At 37.6% G+C, this 16,076-nt stretch overlaps 1 protein-coding gene across 11 annotated transcripts in view; it reads right to left on the bottom strand.

The window, feature by feature from the left end:
• LOC148852885 (uncharacterized) overlaps window positions 1-16,076 on the bottom strand; it is a 51,656-nt gene that overhangs the window by 22,843 nt on the left and 12,737 nt on the right. For all 11 annotated transcript variants that reach the window (XM_088946680.1, XM_088946685.1, XM_088946676.1 and 8 more), the window contains exons 5-7: window positions 11,087-11,151; window positions 10,785-10,829; window positions 10,587-10,667 (exon numbers count right to left, since the gene is read on the bottom strand). In XM_088946680.1, coding sequence (XP_088802806.1) covers window positions 10,587-10,667; window positions 10,785-10,829; window positions 11,087-11,151 — 191 coding nt within the window. The remainder of the gene's footprint in view (window positions 1-10,586; window positions 10,668-10,784; window positions 10,830-11,086; window positions 11,152-16,076) is intronic.

The following is a 16,076-nucleotide window of genomic DNA, read 5'->3' as shown; positions in this document are numbered from 1 at the left end:
TAGACCATCATGGACTATAGCAAGTCTTTAAAGTTTAAATAAACTTAAGTTAAGGCTGAGGTTTCAATTTCATTCAAATGAACTTCAGCTTCCTCAAATGTCGAAGAGACGCAGAGTGTGTTTGCAACCAGTGAGTAGCAAACCAACACTCAATGAAGCCCTTCAAGAAAAAAAATAGAAGATGACGAAGAGCATTCTCCTTCTCGACCTTGAGTTCACACCTTCCACTGCCCTCTCTCTCTCTCTCTCTCCTTTTTTCCTAGGTTTTTCATGGTCATTCACCATGAGAGAGAAATAGGGTTGTTGCATATCTGAATCAAGATGAGAGAAATTTCTTTCAAGTTTCATAAGCTGAACATCCAACTTCCAAGAAAAAGATATTTCAGCGCATGACCACTCTTGTGCTTGGTTAGATCCTGAAGTTGTGCTCCAGCTCCAAGTACACAAGCTAAAATGTAAAACCCTCTTCTTTTTTTATCAAAAAACCCTCTTCTTTTTCCCCTTTAATGTCTCTTTTTCTTTGATATGAGATGTTTGTAGTTCAAATATATGCTGAGTTGTCGCCATATACTTGGAAATATTTCGATATATTATATTTTTTTTTTGTGATTTGGAACAATATTGTCAACATTTACCGAAATGGTCGAAATATTGACCGACATATTGTATTTTTTTTAATTCATGTAAAATTTATGTTGTTGGGTCTCGACATCGACATATCACGGGCGACATTTCCGACATGTTGCGACATTTTAAACCATGATTGGACACTTATGAGATTCTTGTTAGTTTAGAAAGTTCTCAACCGTTGGATAGACTTGGGGAGTTTATCCTACCAAGGCTAACACTAATGTACTGCCATAAAGGTTTGGGCAACTTGTCTCAACTGCTAAGGTTGGACCCGAAGCACATGTAGTGTGTGTTTGTTTGAACCCGAACTAGTTTCCAATCATGCCCTAGACCTTGGAGACTGATGGGCAAAACTGGAAAGTTACACCTAGCCCCTGGACTCGATTATGGTACTACACTAGGTGTCGGATCGGGTTGTCTTTGATAGGCCAATCAATGAGATCGTTTGAGGGTCAAAACCTTTGAATGTTTGGGCAATATGAGAATTCACTCGAGTGGGTGATCATAGTGACAGGATCATCTCCTTTGTCGAACAAAGTGAATGATCGGGACTGCACACTCTCTGATGGAAACCAAAACTGTTGGCAGTCGATTTCAACAGTGTTTGAGATTTGTTTTGCAAAATATATGCAAAAGGTTTTAATTCCCGGGACCCATCCGAGCAAAGAGTGCAACACTGCACCTTATAGCTAAGGGAGAGGTCATTCCCTGTCGGGTAGTGTTTGATCATAATGGGTTGAGAGGTTAAGTGTAAGAGACCATTAAGAGCTATTTACCTGATGGGATATATCTTACTTAAGTCCATTATCCTTGGGCCTTCATAAGATGGTTGGACTCAATGATCATTTAATGTAAATGTTGGGCCTATTAAGAGGCCATACTGATGGACTTAGGGGTTCACTATACTTGATAGTGAATTCAGCCAAGCCTTTCACAGAGGTTAGGCTGAACCTTAGGCTGAACCCATGTAGGCTTATGTAAGGTCATTGTTGAGGTCCCACGCCATACAAAGTGAACGTAAATGGGCCAGCAACTACCTAGGGTTGTAAGCCACTTGCTTAATGGGCCTAAAGCCCATGATTAATAGGATTAATTAAGTGATCACATGGCAGTTTAAGCATTCATGTGACTTGGGCGAATATGGGTTTGGATAAGGGTATGGAGCACCCATTAGGATAAGAGGATAAGTCTTATCCACTTAGAGAGTCCAAATCCAAATTAAGATTTGGATTAGAAACCTCCTAATTCGATTAGGAGTGGTGCTCCTTAAGGCTTATAAAAGGAGAGATCAAACTGCTCCAGTTACACACTCTGCTATCAGTCTTTCTCTCTGCTCTTGCCGCCCCAGAAACCCTAATTCGTTCTCCATCTTTGTGACTGATCTTTAATCAATTTCAACTTCTGATTTTTGCAAGAAAATATAAGAATTTTTTCGTGCTCACCTCCCTTGTATGATCCAATCTGTTGAATTGCCGTTTTGCTGAAAACTGTGTTGCTGAACCGGCTTCATCTCAAGCTGTGCCATTTTCAGTGGATGCTGGTTTTGGGATTCACTTTGGGCGTGAACAACCACTTTGGTAGTTACACTTGTGGAATCCATATCAAGTACTTCTCCCTTTCTTTTGGTTTCAGAATTGATCCTGTTTCAATGCAAGAATGATCCTTGAAAAATGCAGTTTTTCTAAAACTAGGAATGTGATTCCCGAAAGGTTGCAAGAAAATTTTTGTAATTTCACCCAACCATCTAGCATGGTTCGGCCATCCATATGATGGATCTAACCTTCCTTCATGTTCAACTTCTGAAGCCACCCACACCTTATACCACACCCCATCTTAGCATATCTCAAAGACCCTAGGCAGTTTTTCATGCTTGATTCCAGCAACCTTCATCTCAACGGCATCCAGATGGTTTTTATTAGCCAGCAACAGCACTCCTCCGAAGCTGTGAGCAATTTGTTCAAGAGGAGAGTCCTGCCAGAGGTTGAAAGGAAGGCCAACAAGCATCAGCCGGGTGCACCCATCTTGAACTTCCACTTCATTACAGCTTGGGCTCAAGTTCTGGACTTGTATAATGCCACCGTCCACAGCCACTGCTTTGTAGCTTAACTCCTAGCCGCCTACATCAAGAACGGCCTTATTTTCTGTAAATGGGATTAACATTGCTTCATTGCCCAAACCAAACTTCCCTGCAACTGCATTCAATACTTCCTTCCAATCTTTGACTCCCTTATCAGCCACTAAGATCATTCTTTTTTTACATTCATCTGTCCCTACTCCTACCCATATTCTCTGGTGATTTGAGGCGCAAGCAAACACCCAACAGGAGACCCAGAGACTTGTGTGTTAACACTCCCAGTAGTCTCTACCATACCTCCCTCCTCCTGTCTCTTCCTGCCCTGAACCTTGGACTTCAAACCAGATATCTTCACATCCTCTGTCTTCTTTCTAGCCGAGGCAACAAGGAACTCTTGTAACTTCTCCACAAAGGCCATCCACCCACTCTGCCTTTTCCCTTCCGGTACACAGATCATTTGTTTTCCATTTCTACCAAAAAACTCAATCACAGTTATGAACCAACCTTTGCAATTCCTTTTTTGTTCAACTGCAAAGGTCTTACCAGGACTTGACATAGAGTTTTTCCAGCCTTCCTCCTTACATGAGTTAATAGCACCATCAACAAAACCTTTCACCCATGCTATAACCTCCTTCATCACCAATATTATCTCCCTGTTACTCTCTCTAATCTTCAAGACGCCTTTACCTTCTCCAAACCTGAAACTCTTAGCTTCAATCATAACCTCCGACCTCCATCTTCCAACTTCTGTAAAGTTCTCACCCATACCTGTCATTTTTATCAGCTGCCCCTTCCTGTGATAGTCCTGGATTTCCTACTCAGAATCCATTGAAGTTGAGTCTTACCTCCCACTTTCACTTGTTTATTACACATTTTCAGGAAGAGATTTGGAGGGTGGGTTTTTTGCATTTGCTTTTCAATTTATCATCATCATTTGCACTTCCCCATCCAAAATGGGAACAGCAACATGAATTTGTTCCTTTCACTGTACTATACTTGAGTAATCTATTCCCATTTTAATGGGAACAGCCCCTTCTTTAGCTAGAGTATCCGCCAATCCACTTGCTGTTCTTCTCATCCATTTAAAGGTAACATTCAATTCCCTTGCAAAGCTCTCAATCTCCCCAATTGTATGACTATAGATCCAAGGGATTAGGGTGGCTACATCTTGTCCAAGAAATGACCAGGGATTAGGGTGCTACATCTTGTCCAAGAAATGACCACCTGAGACTCCCCTTCCACTTCATAATTAACGAACCCAAAACGCTTGGGAAATTTTAGTCCATGTAGAAGTCCAAATAGTTCTGCAGCTTCTGCTGGCAGTGCATCACCATTTTCTAGAGGCCCTGAATACAAAGCTAGCACCTTTCCTTCTAAGTCTCAAAAGACACCTCCTAACCCAGCCACAGCCTGGTTACCAAGGAAACATCCATCAAAATTAAGCTGCCCAAAGTTGGTTTCTGGGGAACCCAATCCATAAAAATTTGTCCCTTTTCTTGGTTGATAAAGCCACTTCCTTCCAAGTTCTCAGAATGTTATTCAGTGAAAATATTTGAAAGTCTTCCAAAGTTTTCGCCCATGAACAGCCTTTACTTCTACCGTTTATTCGATTTCTGCCTCTGTCCTCTTTTCATTGAAGATCCTCCCATTTCTTTCTTCCAATACAGTCCATTACATGGCAGTTCTAACTGTTTTCCACAACAATCTTCCTTTTTTCTTTAGCTGTCTCATGAAGTTTGGATCAAAGAGGCCCACCACCTCCTGCGGAGGAGTCCACCTGCAACCAAAGAGAGAAGAAAGATGCTCCCAAATACAAAGCACAAAAGGGCAAAATAAAAAGATATGGGATATTTCACCATTGAATTTACAGAAGATGCACAAGTGAAGGGAAAGGCACTTATTTTGCCTTCTTTTCTATAGCATGTCATAGGTGTTGGTCATTGCAAGGAAGACTTCCCAACAATAGGCCTGAATTTTAGGACATTTGGCTTACTCCAAATTTCTTTCACCAGGAAATTTACCCCCAAGGTAGAAGGCTGAGTTAAGAGGTTAAAGAAGCACAAGTAAAAAATCTAGTAGGGGAAATTGACCAAACCCTGGTGTCCTCTACATTTTGATCCAAAAAAAACCAAGTCATGTGTGGCCAAAAGAGAGATGAGAGATTCTCACTCCAATTCCCTAAGATCCCTTTTGAACTCAAAGTCCCAATTTAAGCCTGAGGGAAAGAAGCTCAAAAATAGGTTCAGATTTGTAATTGGAAAAGGCCTAGGAAATTGGACCTTTAATGGATGTTTACCTATCCAAAGGTCTTCCCAGAACAAGACTCTTAGTCCATTTCCCACATCATACCAAATAAGGCTAAGAAAAAATGGATATACCACATAAATTGCTTTCTGAGGAGAGGTTGAAGTTGCAATGGGGGCTACCTTTGCGTCCCAGCTGTTGTCTGAGTGACCATGTATGCTAGAAATGACCTTGTGCCAAAGCCTATCTCTTTCTAAGGAAAGCCTCCACAACCACTTCGTAAGAGAGCTAAATTCTTTTGGACTAAGTTTCCTAACCCAAGCCCACTCTTCACTTTAGGTCTACTAACCTGTTTGCAATTCACAAGAATATGGAAAGTGGACAAGAAGAAAATGGGAAGATTGGTCAAAGTGGCTTTGATCGGGGTTATGCTTCCTCCAAAAGAAATGTAATTCCTCTTCCAAAGTGCCAATATTTTAGTAAATCTCTCTACCACAGGCTTCCAAAAACTCTCAGATCTTGGATTTCCACCCAAGGGGAGCCCTAAGTACACTAGGGGCCAATTTTTGACTTCACAACCTATGAATTTTGAAAGAATTCTTAATGTGTTTTTTTTATAATCAATACTTAATGTGTTTTCAAAACTCTAAATTAAATAGCATTATAAATTAACCAAAAGTAAAGTTCTAAATTAAAATAAGAATACAATTCACAAAAATAATTACACTAAGTAAACAAACAGTTACTAGTAATTACACATGTTAAAATTAATTAAAGCCTGCCGTTTATTTTAAACCTATTGTCTTCTGGAGGGTCAGTTCTTCTAGGTAACTGAGATTGCTTTTTTTTTACTTCATTAAATTGTATTCATGGTTGATCACTTGTAAGGCAGTTTCACTCTCACATTATTATTAATTTTTTTTATTGTTTCACTCTCACATTATGTCTAGAGACTTGATCATTACTCTTCTTTTTCTTCTGGTTTTAATAAAGATTTTTTCTGTGTTTTGAAGAAAAAGGAATTAGCAAAATAATATTATTTTCCACTACATTAAATAAGTTTAATAGAATATAAATTTTTGGAAGTTTACCCATCATGTCTCTGATGTCTATACATCATGGCGCCCACTCTCATTATTCAATTAATATATAGAAATATAATTATACGTGTATTACATTTTGCCATTTAAGATACTACAGTAACCACTTTAGAAGAAAATTGCAATTATGTAGCCATTATATATCTTTAAAATTATCATTTTTGAAAAAATACAACTTCAATTAATTTCTATATAAATTAAAAGGTAATTTTGTTAGCTGCAATGAATTTTTTGTCAGGGGTGGGAAAAGAATTTACTGTTACAACTTACAAGTCAAGGTGCAGATGTAGCCTCATCTCAGGATTAAAGAAAAAGATGACATCAATTTCATCAATTTTGTTGGACCATCCAACTTGAGTGAGGACTACAACATGAAACTTTTTTTTGAAGAATCAAGAAAATTTTCATTTAAAGAAAAAGATTACATCCTAACACCCTTGATTGTCTAGATGACATACCAACTACATTCTCAAAGCTTTAAAATGAAAAGGATTCTGCATTTACAAGGCTGTAAATCAAGGAAATTCCAGAACTTTGCAATCAAAACAGCTTTGGAGACTTGATCAAATTGCCCATTCTTGCTATCAAATATTCAATGCTCCACCCATTCTCCTCCCTCCTTCCTTCTCTCATACTCCTCATAATCCAGCTAAGAAACCTCATCTTCCTGCCCATCTCCCTATCTTCCACCAACCCTAATATCACTCAATCTCATCCAGTCCCTCCTCTTCTCCCCCCTTCTCGTCCCACCCCTTGATTTTTTCTAAGTATTCTTCCTTTTTCTTTTTCTCTTCTATTTCTTTTTATTTTAACTTCTCAAATGCTATTTTCGCAAAGTCTTTCCCCTCCTCAAAAAACTAAACCAAGAGGCTTTCCTATCTCGACCTCCCTCCCCACCAATTTATTGATATTCACCTTCCCATTCTGTACTAATCCCTTGACTTCTTGGTCCTTTTGAATCTGTTCTACTCTTTTTCTCTCTATTCCTGTCCCCAGTCTTTGAAACTTCTTCTCCTTGTTTTTCTTCTTCTGTTCTCCTGATTACAACCTTTCTCCCCACTAATCTCTGGAGAACTACATCACCTGACTCTCCATCAATAATATCACTACTTTGCAGCAACATGTTTACACCAAAATCAGGCTCAACCCCACTTATCTCACTTTCCTGTTGTTCCTTCGTCTGAAGGGGGACCGAAGACTGGATTTGCTCTGTTGCCTCCCTATGATTTGTACCAGATGTCCCATTACCCCTCATTCTTTTCCTCTTCTACACCCATTTGTATTTTTTTGTAGGTTGCCCCTGCCAAGCCAAATTTTAGCCTTGAAAAAATTTGTCACATGTACGACGTTATGGTTTCTCAAATTACATGGCTTCTTTTTGGTCATCTCGTTAATCTGTTCCTCCTCCTGAAAATTGCTCCCTCTGCCCAAATTGATGCCCACCCTTCCAACCTTAACCTCCTTGTAGGGTAGTCTATCCTCTACAAGGTTTTCACCCTGTCCTTCGGGGAATTCTTCACCACCAGACGCTTCCTTTCCTGTAACCTCACCTTCAATCTCCAGATCTAAATCAGCGTTAACATATCATTATATCATTTCCAAATTGTCCCCCCCTCCCACCTCTCTGATTCCATAGAGACAAAAAATTATGGTCTCGTCATGTCTGATTTTTCACATTCACATCTAGACTCTAGGGGCAACTCAACTGCATCTCCGGGCTTGGAGAAACCACAAATCCTATCAAGCTCCTTGCTAACCTGAGGAAAATGCCCGACATCACCAGTCACTGGAAAATATAAGTAGTCGCCGGGAGCCTTTCCTGTTCGATCTACTATCCTCTTCCTACCATTTTCATCATACTTAGCTATCACCCAAATCCATTCTTCTCTTTTTTTTTTTTTTCTGGCCACATTCGAATATCTTCTACCCATTAGTCCACTCCTTTTAAAGTTTGGTTTGCTAAGCCTTGGAGACTTTCTCTTGTCGCCCTTCCTTCTCTTGAACCGATTTTCACCCTGCTTTTGTGCTCTTCGGTGCTGCAGGCTTGAACTTTCTTCAGGATTTCTTCTAGGCTGTATAAATTCTTCAAGGGATTGTCCTGTTCAAAGGTAGCCGATGGAAGTTGAAAGCCACTAGCCTTTAGCACGTCTTCTGTTCTTGAGAGGGTACCCCCTGAGTTCGCTTGCTCTGAGCCCCTGAGTCTCATCTTGTAAATGACAAAGGATTATAAGAGCCTTTGGCTCGGTCACTTGATCTTTAAGCGTCTCTCGTCTTCCCTTGCATCAAACTCAACTCGAAATACTAGAGCTAATAACTTTGTAACCAATAGTTTTAAACGAAGACCAGCGAGTTGCTAAAAGACCTCAGAATTCCGCCAAGTTCGGGGCACTCATTCCTGAAACTCGACCCACTCTTCTTACCTGTATTGTGACAAGACCTATTCGGGTCTAACGGGGTACCCGAATTTGAAGAGACCATCCTCTTCCTTTTCTCAAGCCTCATTTCCCCATTTTCAAAATCATTTGAAGTTTTCTACCTTTCCGAGGAACGAAACTTATATCTCTTTCCCCCCTCCCCCCCGCTTGTTTTTCTTCCAGCTCTAGAATGTCGGTCAACAATATCCTGTCCAAGCCCTTGCTGCCACGTGACCTCCACCCTGCCACATCAACATCATCTTCAACCTCTCAACCTTCCCCTCACAATGACGCTTCATGCTCCGTCGTGATCCAAACCCTCGTCCACACACCCTTCGAGAAAACCTCAACTAATCGAGGGACGACTTCCGACTTCACTCCGACGATTTCCACCATTGCATAGCTGAGATTCATCACGCTGCAAGAGATGAAGACTCCTCCCATTGCCGCCCTTATCTTTTCCAGAATTGTCTTCTTCGAGAGGTTGAAAGGAAGTCATAATACACTGCACCAATATCACTCCCAGCCCTGTTTCGAAGCTATCGAACTCTACTATTCTTTCTCCAACAACCAATAATGCTTTTCTTTTATCAAAAGGGAAGACCGACACACCTGTAACCAGTTGAAGTTTCTTTTTCAGAACGTTCAAAATAATACCCCAGTCCGAAACATCTCTACGTGCTTCCAACACCAGTCTCCTCTCCCATCCTTCTCTATTTCCATCCGAAACCAGCTTTTGGACCTTATTGACGCGGCCAACAATCACTTTATTTTCTATCACTTCTTGATTGTTCTTGGGGTCTACTCCTTCAAGCAAATTATCAGCTTTCAATGACAGAAATTCTTGAAGTTTCTGAGTAAACAACCTCCACCCTGATCCCTGTTTTCCTTCTGGAAGACAGACCAAATGTTGTTGTTGCCACAGACCTCAGTTACAGCCACAAACCAACCCTTCTGATTAAGCTTTAAAACCACATGATATTTTCTCCCTTGAAGTCCCAACGAACTCATCCAACCGATTTTCTTCACTGAAAAAAGTGCTCCATCGATGAACCCTTTCAGCCAACGTGTAGCTACTTCTATTAGTTTCAAAACTGAAATGTTTCTACTTCTTCCTTCTTCTAGTGTCAGCTTCTTCACTTCAATCGTGAACTTTCCATCTTCTTTCTACGGCAGAAAGCCCTTCCATTAGAGTTAAGATTGATTAACTAGTCCACCCGTGTATTACCTATCTCCCTCCTCTATTCCAGACTTGGTAGCCAACAGGTTGGAGAAGATGGAAAGAGACATTTTGTGATAGATAGCTGTTTCAGAACATTCATAACTTGAGGGCAAACGGGTGGGATCTTGTGATAGATAGCTATTAGTAGCCTATCATCTGAACCTCCCTGAAGGCTCAAGACGACACTTCATCTTCAGGTTCTGCTACAACATGAAACATATTCTTCCCAATGCCCTAGGTCATATCTTCACCAAGACCGTTAAAGGATCAAACAAGTTCTATATCAAAGGAAAGGTTCCTATCCAAATGTATCAATACCAATGAAAATTTTCCAAAAATCAATTTTCATATAAATGCATAATATTGAAAAATAAAAGCCAAGACAATTTGGAAATATTCACAATTCAGAATATTTTGATTCCCAGTAAATTCTAAGTCCCCTCTAAGAAAAGGGCAAATATGAAGGATACCATATAAATGATATAGTTCACACACATAAAAATAATAATAATAATAATAATAATAATAATAATAATAATAATAATAAAGAATAGTAACAGGCAATACATACAGGACAAAAAATTGGTGATATGGTGGTATGTTGAAAGAAAAATGCTGAAAATATTCCAAATTTAAAAATGTACCATTCAGCACTTCAGAAACTTGAAACCTACTTAATTACTGTGATGAAGCACAGGCATTGGGGTGATTATTTTACAAATCTTATCATATATAAACAACACCCCTGGATTTATGCCACTTTAAATCTTTGAATCTTTTCCTATTATACTTTCAGGGGCTACCAAAAGCCCCCAGAAGCTAAAAATAACATCTGCAAAGAGTAACAACAAGGAGAGGAATAACTGATTTGGTAAAGAAAAGGGAAAAAAGAAAAAACTTACGAGGTCAATGTTCTGATTTGCAATTTCATCTTGGATAATACTTGACAGTAGGCTATGGCTCCACATCACCTCAAATCCATCCTATTAGTGACCTCTTTCCAAATTATAACCAAAAATACAATCAAAAATAGCTGTTTCATATTTAAAGCAAAAGAGATTGATATTTGTATAGGCTTTTCTGAAAAGACATAGATTCACCTGTAAATCTGGATGGTCTATGATCTTCACTTGATGGTGTGGAATCTGTATATAAATTTCAAATGTTACAAATTTTCCATAGAATGGCAAGCAGAAAATCCTGGGTTAAATGTTCCTAAGATCTTGAGACCTAGAAACTCATTGAGTTTACTTCAGTTTTGTTCCAAGGCCTAGTTTTTATTGCCATGGCTAGATAGAATCAATGGTATTTCATTCATTTCAACTCAGCTTCTTAACTGGCCACATTGTATCGAAGGCAGAGTGCTAAAAATATGAATGTTTTTGTCCAAATGTTTCATCACCTTGAGGACAAGACAAGCCTGGTAAAGCTCTTCCTTTCTAATGTTTCCCTTGCCATCTGCATTACCTGGATGATAAAATATATTACAAAATAAGCAAATCCAACCATTATTTTGGAGAAAATAGTGAATATAAAACTTTAAGAACAAAATCTGATTCTGTAGATCACTATACTAGAAAAGTGTGCTTAAAATATAATTAGTTTCATAAAATGGTCCAATGAACCTTACATTGTTAAGAAAACCCACCAATAGACAGAAGGGATCATATACCAACAGTATACCTCAAAAGTAAAAGTTCTTAAAGGAAAAGATATCAGTTTTTATTTGGGTAACTTGTAACTCTTATAATTAAAGAATTAAAGAATGATATGTATGCACAAAAAGTTGATCACATATTATAGGCTGATGACTACCACCAAATCCTTTCCATGCTATTACAGAACCATTTAAATGGTTGTTCCCCAAAATAACCATCCCTGTTAGCTTAGCCCCATTCTTTGCTAGTGAATTAGCAAAGCTGTTTTCTGATCTTTGCACCGCTGACAGTCGTTCCCTTAGCAGGATGGACCCATGTTAAAGAACTTTGGGGTCTAGAGTTGAAGAGTTTGCCAAAATCTTCCACTCCTTTCAGATATTTTCCAAAGAAAATTGCTCAAAGATTTTTATCATCTTAATCCAATATACCATTCTTATTGATATGTTTTCAAATATTAAGAACAAAAATAATATACAAAGTTGTAATAACCATGGTTAATATTTCTATGAATATTTCCATTTCCAGGAGTACCAACATGAAATTTTACTAGACTGACATATTCTCTAACGAACACTACCAGAATCAACACTATGTAGGCTACAAGAGATAGTATTATAACATAATAATAATATAGATATATAAAGCAGCAATGCTATTGCCTGTCTAAGGGACATGATTACCACTATGAACCAGATTGATATTGTTTTCAAACATGAAGTCAAATATTAGTTTTTGTTTGTGTAATAGATTATTTGGTTGATCTATTAAAATCATTTACCTTTTCTGAGTTTAAATTTTGTTTTAAGTCATTCTATCATGTATTTTTTACTCTTACGTTGTGTTTGGTTGCAGTGCGATTTAATTTGCACTAGTACAAATGAATGGGAGAGCAAATGAAAAGAATGCAAATTCTGGTTTAATTTTGCTTTGGGTTTTACTTTATTATGCTTCAGATCTTATTTTACATCATTTGTACTGCAATCAAACAAAATAAGGTAAAGTTTGAAACAAAAATAAATCAGAATTTGCATCCAAATCATTTGCACTACCATAACTTTGTATCAGTGCAAATAAATTTGCACTACAACCAAACACAGAATTAAGGTTGATTTTATAGCAATATAAAAATTTCATTAAAAATAAAAGTTTTGACTCTTAAGCTTTATGAGATAACTTCTTAATGTATTATTTTGCCTATCACCTTAGTTTCTTAGCTTTGTTTAATGATTTAGAACAAGATAATAATTTAAAAAGGTGTGCCTAAGCATTTTTTACATAAAATATCATTCTATATTTTTGCATATTTCTATGTTTCCATCATGTCTATAATTTTAATAATATTTCCAACATTTTCGACATGTTCCCTATATTTGGATGACTGACATTTCCACTAAGACTAACATTTTAAACCTTGGTAATAACCATCATGAAATCAAACTTATGAGCCATACCGTGAAACTTTGGGATAGAATAATTGAGCAAAGATTACAAGAGGTAACAAGTATATCAAATAACCAATTCAGGTTTATGCTAGGGAGATCAAATTGAAAGTTGTCTTTCTTTTGAGATGATTGATAAAAAATGTTTAGAGAGAAAAAGAAAGATCATCATATGGTGTTCATTGACATGGAAAAAGGATATTATAGAGTTTAAAGAGCAAATATGGTGGCTCTTAGAAAAAAAAGGATTTCCAAATAGGCTCTTAGAAAAGCATAAAGGCCTAACTAAGGATATGTATAAGGGTGCAACAGTTAATGCTAGAACACCTGCAAAAGAGACCAGATTTTATAGTTATGATCAACGTTTTAAAAAATGACCCAGAACCGGAACCGTTCTAGCCACCAGTTTCCAAGTCGATGGTTTGACTGTCCAATTCGAATAGACAACCCATTCTGACAAAATAAATTAAAAACTAAAAATGGCCAAAAACCGTTGGACGGGTCGATGGTTCGACCGCCCGGGTCAATGAGTCGTCGACTGATTCAACGGTTTTTGGCCAGGGACCGGGTTTGGGGTAAAACAGAACCGGTTGCCTAGATGGTTTTCGGGCCGAACAGTACGACCGTCCGGATCAACGGCAGTTCAAAAACCATGGTTATGATGGATCTTCACCAAGGTTCAACACTTGGCCCTTAATTATTTGTACCAATCATAGGTGCATTGATTAAATAAAAGGTAGGGAAAGGAAAGGAAAGGTAGGAAAATCTATATAAGATTTGTAAAGGTTTCCTACTCTTTCCTTTCTTTTCCTTACTTTTTCCTTCAACCCAAACATAGCCTTAATTACTAAAACTAATGAAGAATTAAATGCAAAATTAAGCATATGAACAAATGCCTTTAAAACAAGAGGTTTTGAAATAAGTAGGATTGGAGATCAAGAGATAACTCAATGTGACCTTTTCTGATACCTTGGTTCAATTACTCATGAGTCATAACCAGGGATAGAGTAAGGAGAATGTCGCCCGTAAAGTTAGAGTAGGATGGGAAAAACAGAAGGGTGCATTCAGAGTTTTATGTGGTAGGCAAATACCAGACAGCTATTTTGTATGGATTAGAGTGTTGGGCAATCAAGAAACAACATTTCCAAAAAAAAGTGGGTGTTGAAGAAATGTGTGCCAGTGTATGCTGAGATGGATGAGTATTAAAAACTAGAAAGGATAGGATGAGAAATGAAACCACTCATAGGAACATAAGAGTAGCTCCAAAAGGTGATAAAATGAGAGAAAGTAGATTTAGATGGTTTGGTCACATGCATAGAAGCCCATCAACAACACTGGTAAGAAGTGATTTATTGCAAGTTGAGGGGGCTAAAGGGCTAGGGGTAGGCCCAAAAGGACATTCAGAAGTAGTAAAAAATGATTTAAGTGACAATAACTTAACAATGGATATGGATTTAAACAGAATGGAATGCAAAACAGGATTCATGAAGCCAACCCCATATAGTTCAAATAATGATTGGATGATGATGATTGATATGATTTTAATGATCAGTTTGGGTGACAACTAATAATTTCGAAGAAGCCATTTATGCTGGCTAAAAGGAGGAAGCTATCTATAACTGAGGCAAAGACTTTCAACATCAACAAAGTCCCAAGGAATAAAGGCACCAATTCAAGGGCATGGGAGCAAAAATGGGTACAGTACCCCCTTGAAGATAAGTGAAGATGTAGTTTAAAGGTTTCATCAATAGTGCAGTTTACTTAAACAAGTGTAATCAATGCAATGAGGTGCTAACAAGATGCTGACTAGTCAATGAATAAATTTTTTTTTTCTAAACTTAAGATATTGATGTAATATCATAAATAAGTTAAATATAGACTACAAAGAGTGACATTGAGTATTCAGCTTACATTCTGTTTTTTGCAAACAAAAGAAAGTTATGCTGGATAGGCTACAATAGGGTATTACAACCTTTATTTTCCAAAGAATTAGTGCAACCTAGATTATTTGATATGCCAGTTTTTGTGGCAACTTTATAATTGCAAAAACCACTGATTTGAAGGAAACTTGAAAGAACTCCTCTGCAACTTTCCTTTATTTTATGCCTTTTTACTATTTTATATACCATCAGCCAATCATGTTCCAGTGAAGATGCTTAAAGCAGCAGTTTGAATAACATAACATGAAAATATTCTATATTATTTCAAATAATTAGAGATACAAACAAAAAAAAATCTTTAAAATGACTTTGTGATTAACTAAGATAATTAATCATTAGTCAACTAGCTAACAAAGTCGATACGAGTAGTCCTAGGCAAGGATTGAAATATCGCAACATACCAGGCATATCAGCCGATATGTATCATATCGGGGCCCCTCTGATACACCCCTACACTTAGTGTTTTGGGGTCCCACCTATTTCAGGGGGTAGCACAATTGCAGGCTAAAACCAAGTATAAGTAAATCAATTAAACAACAAAATTTTTGTTTTAGTCGTAGAAAAAAAAGGTGAAAGTTAAAATAGAAGAATGAGAAGGGGCTGGAGTCCCTGTATTTGTCTAAGAAAAAGAAGAAGAAAAAATAAAAAGACTATGAAATAGGATATAACCCATGTTTCAGTCAAAGAAGAAGAAAATGGAGCGGATCCCTTGATTCAGTCCAAGAAAAAGAAAAAAAAAAAAAAACTGAAAACAAATTAAGAAAAGAAGAATAAGGAGGAACTAGCTCATCTTTCTTCACTTTAGCCACAAAGAGTGTTAGAATCTAATGGAAATGTACAAGGGTAGCAATTCTATGAACAGTACAGGAAGAGAGGAAAGCAATAATTTTTCATGGAAAGATACATATAAAGGAAGATATCCTAGAAAGCATATGAATTAGGGTTGCACAGAATTAATATTCTAAATGAATTTTCCCCTTTCTCTACAATGACATACCTATGTACTGGCATCACATGGCATCATCATCAACAACTTGTTCTTTGGCAATTGAAGAATGGAAATCACCAATATCAGGTCAAACTAAAATATGATGCTATTCTAGCATTATTACAAAGAACTACAGTGCCTGGGGACAACACTAGAGCTGGAGCTTCGCAATATTGCAAGGGTTGAGAATGGCCAGAATCTTAACTTTGAGAATATAGCCGTGGAAGGTAATATTAAAGTGGTGGTAATGGAAGCCAGGGTTCATAGAAATACAGCAATACATTGACAGAAATCAAACACCTAGCTAAGGACATGGTAACCAATTATTGGTAAGTGCAACAAATTGGGGAAAAATGTTTTCCTGGTT

Source organism: Nelumbo lutea, chromosome 5 (assembly GCF_056320005.1).
Source record: "Nelumbo lutea isolate HS-2025 chromosome 5, American lotus-T2T, whole genome shotgun sequence".
In the NCBI taxonomy this organism is placed as follows: Eukaryota; Viridiplantae; Streptophyta; class Magnoliopsida; order Proteales; family Nelumbonaceae; genus Nelumbo; species Nelumbo lutea.
This window is presented reverse-complemented; position numbering and strand designations above follow the sequence as displayed.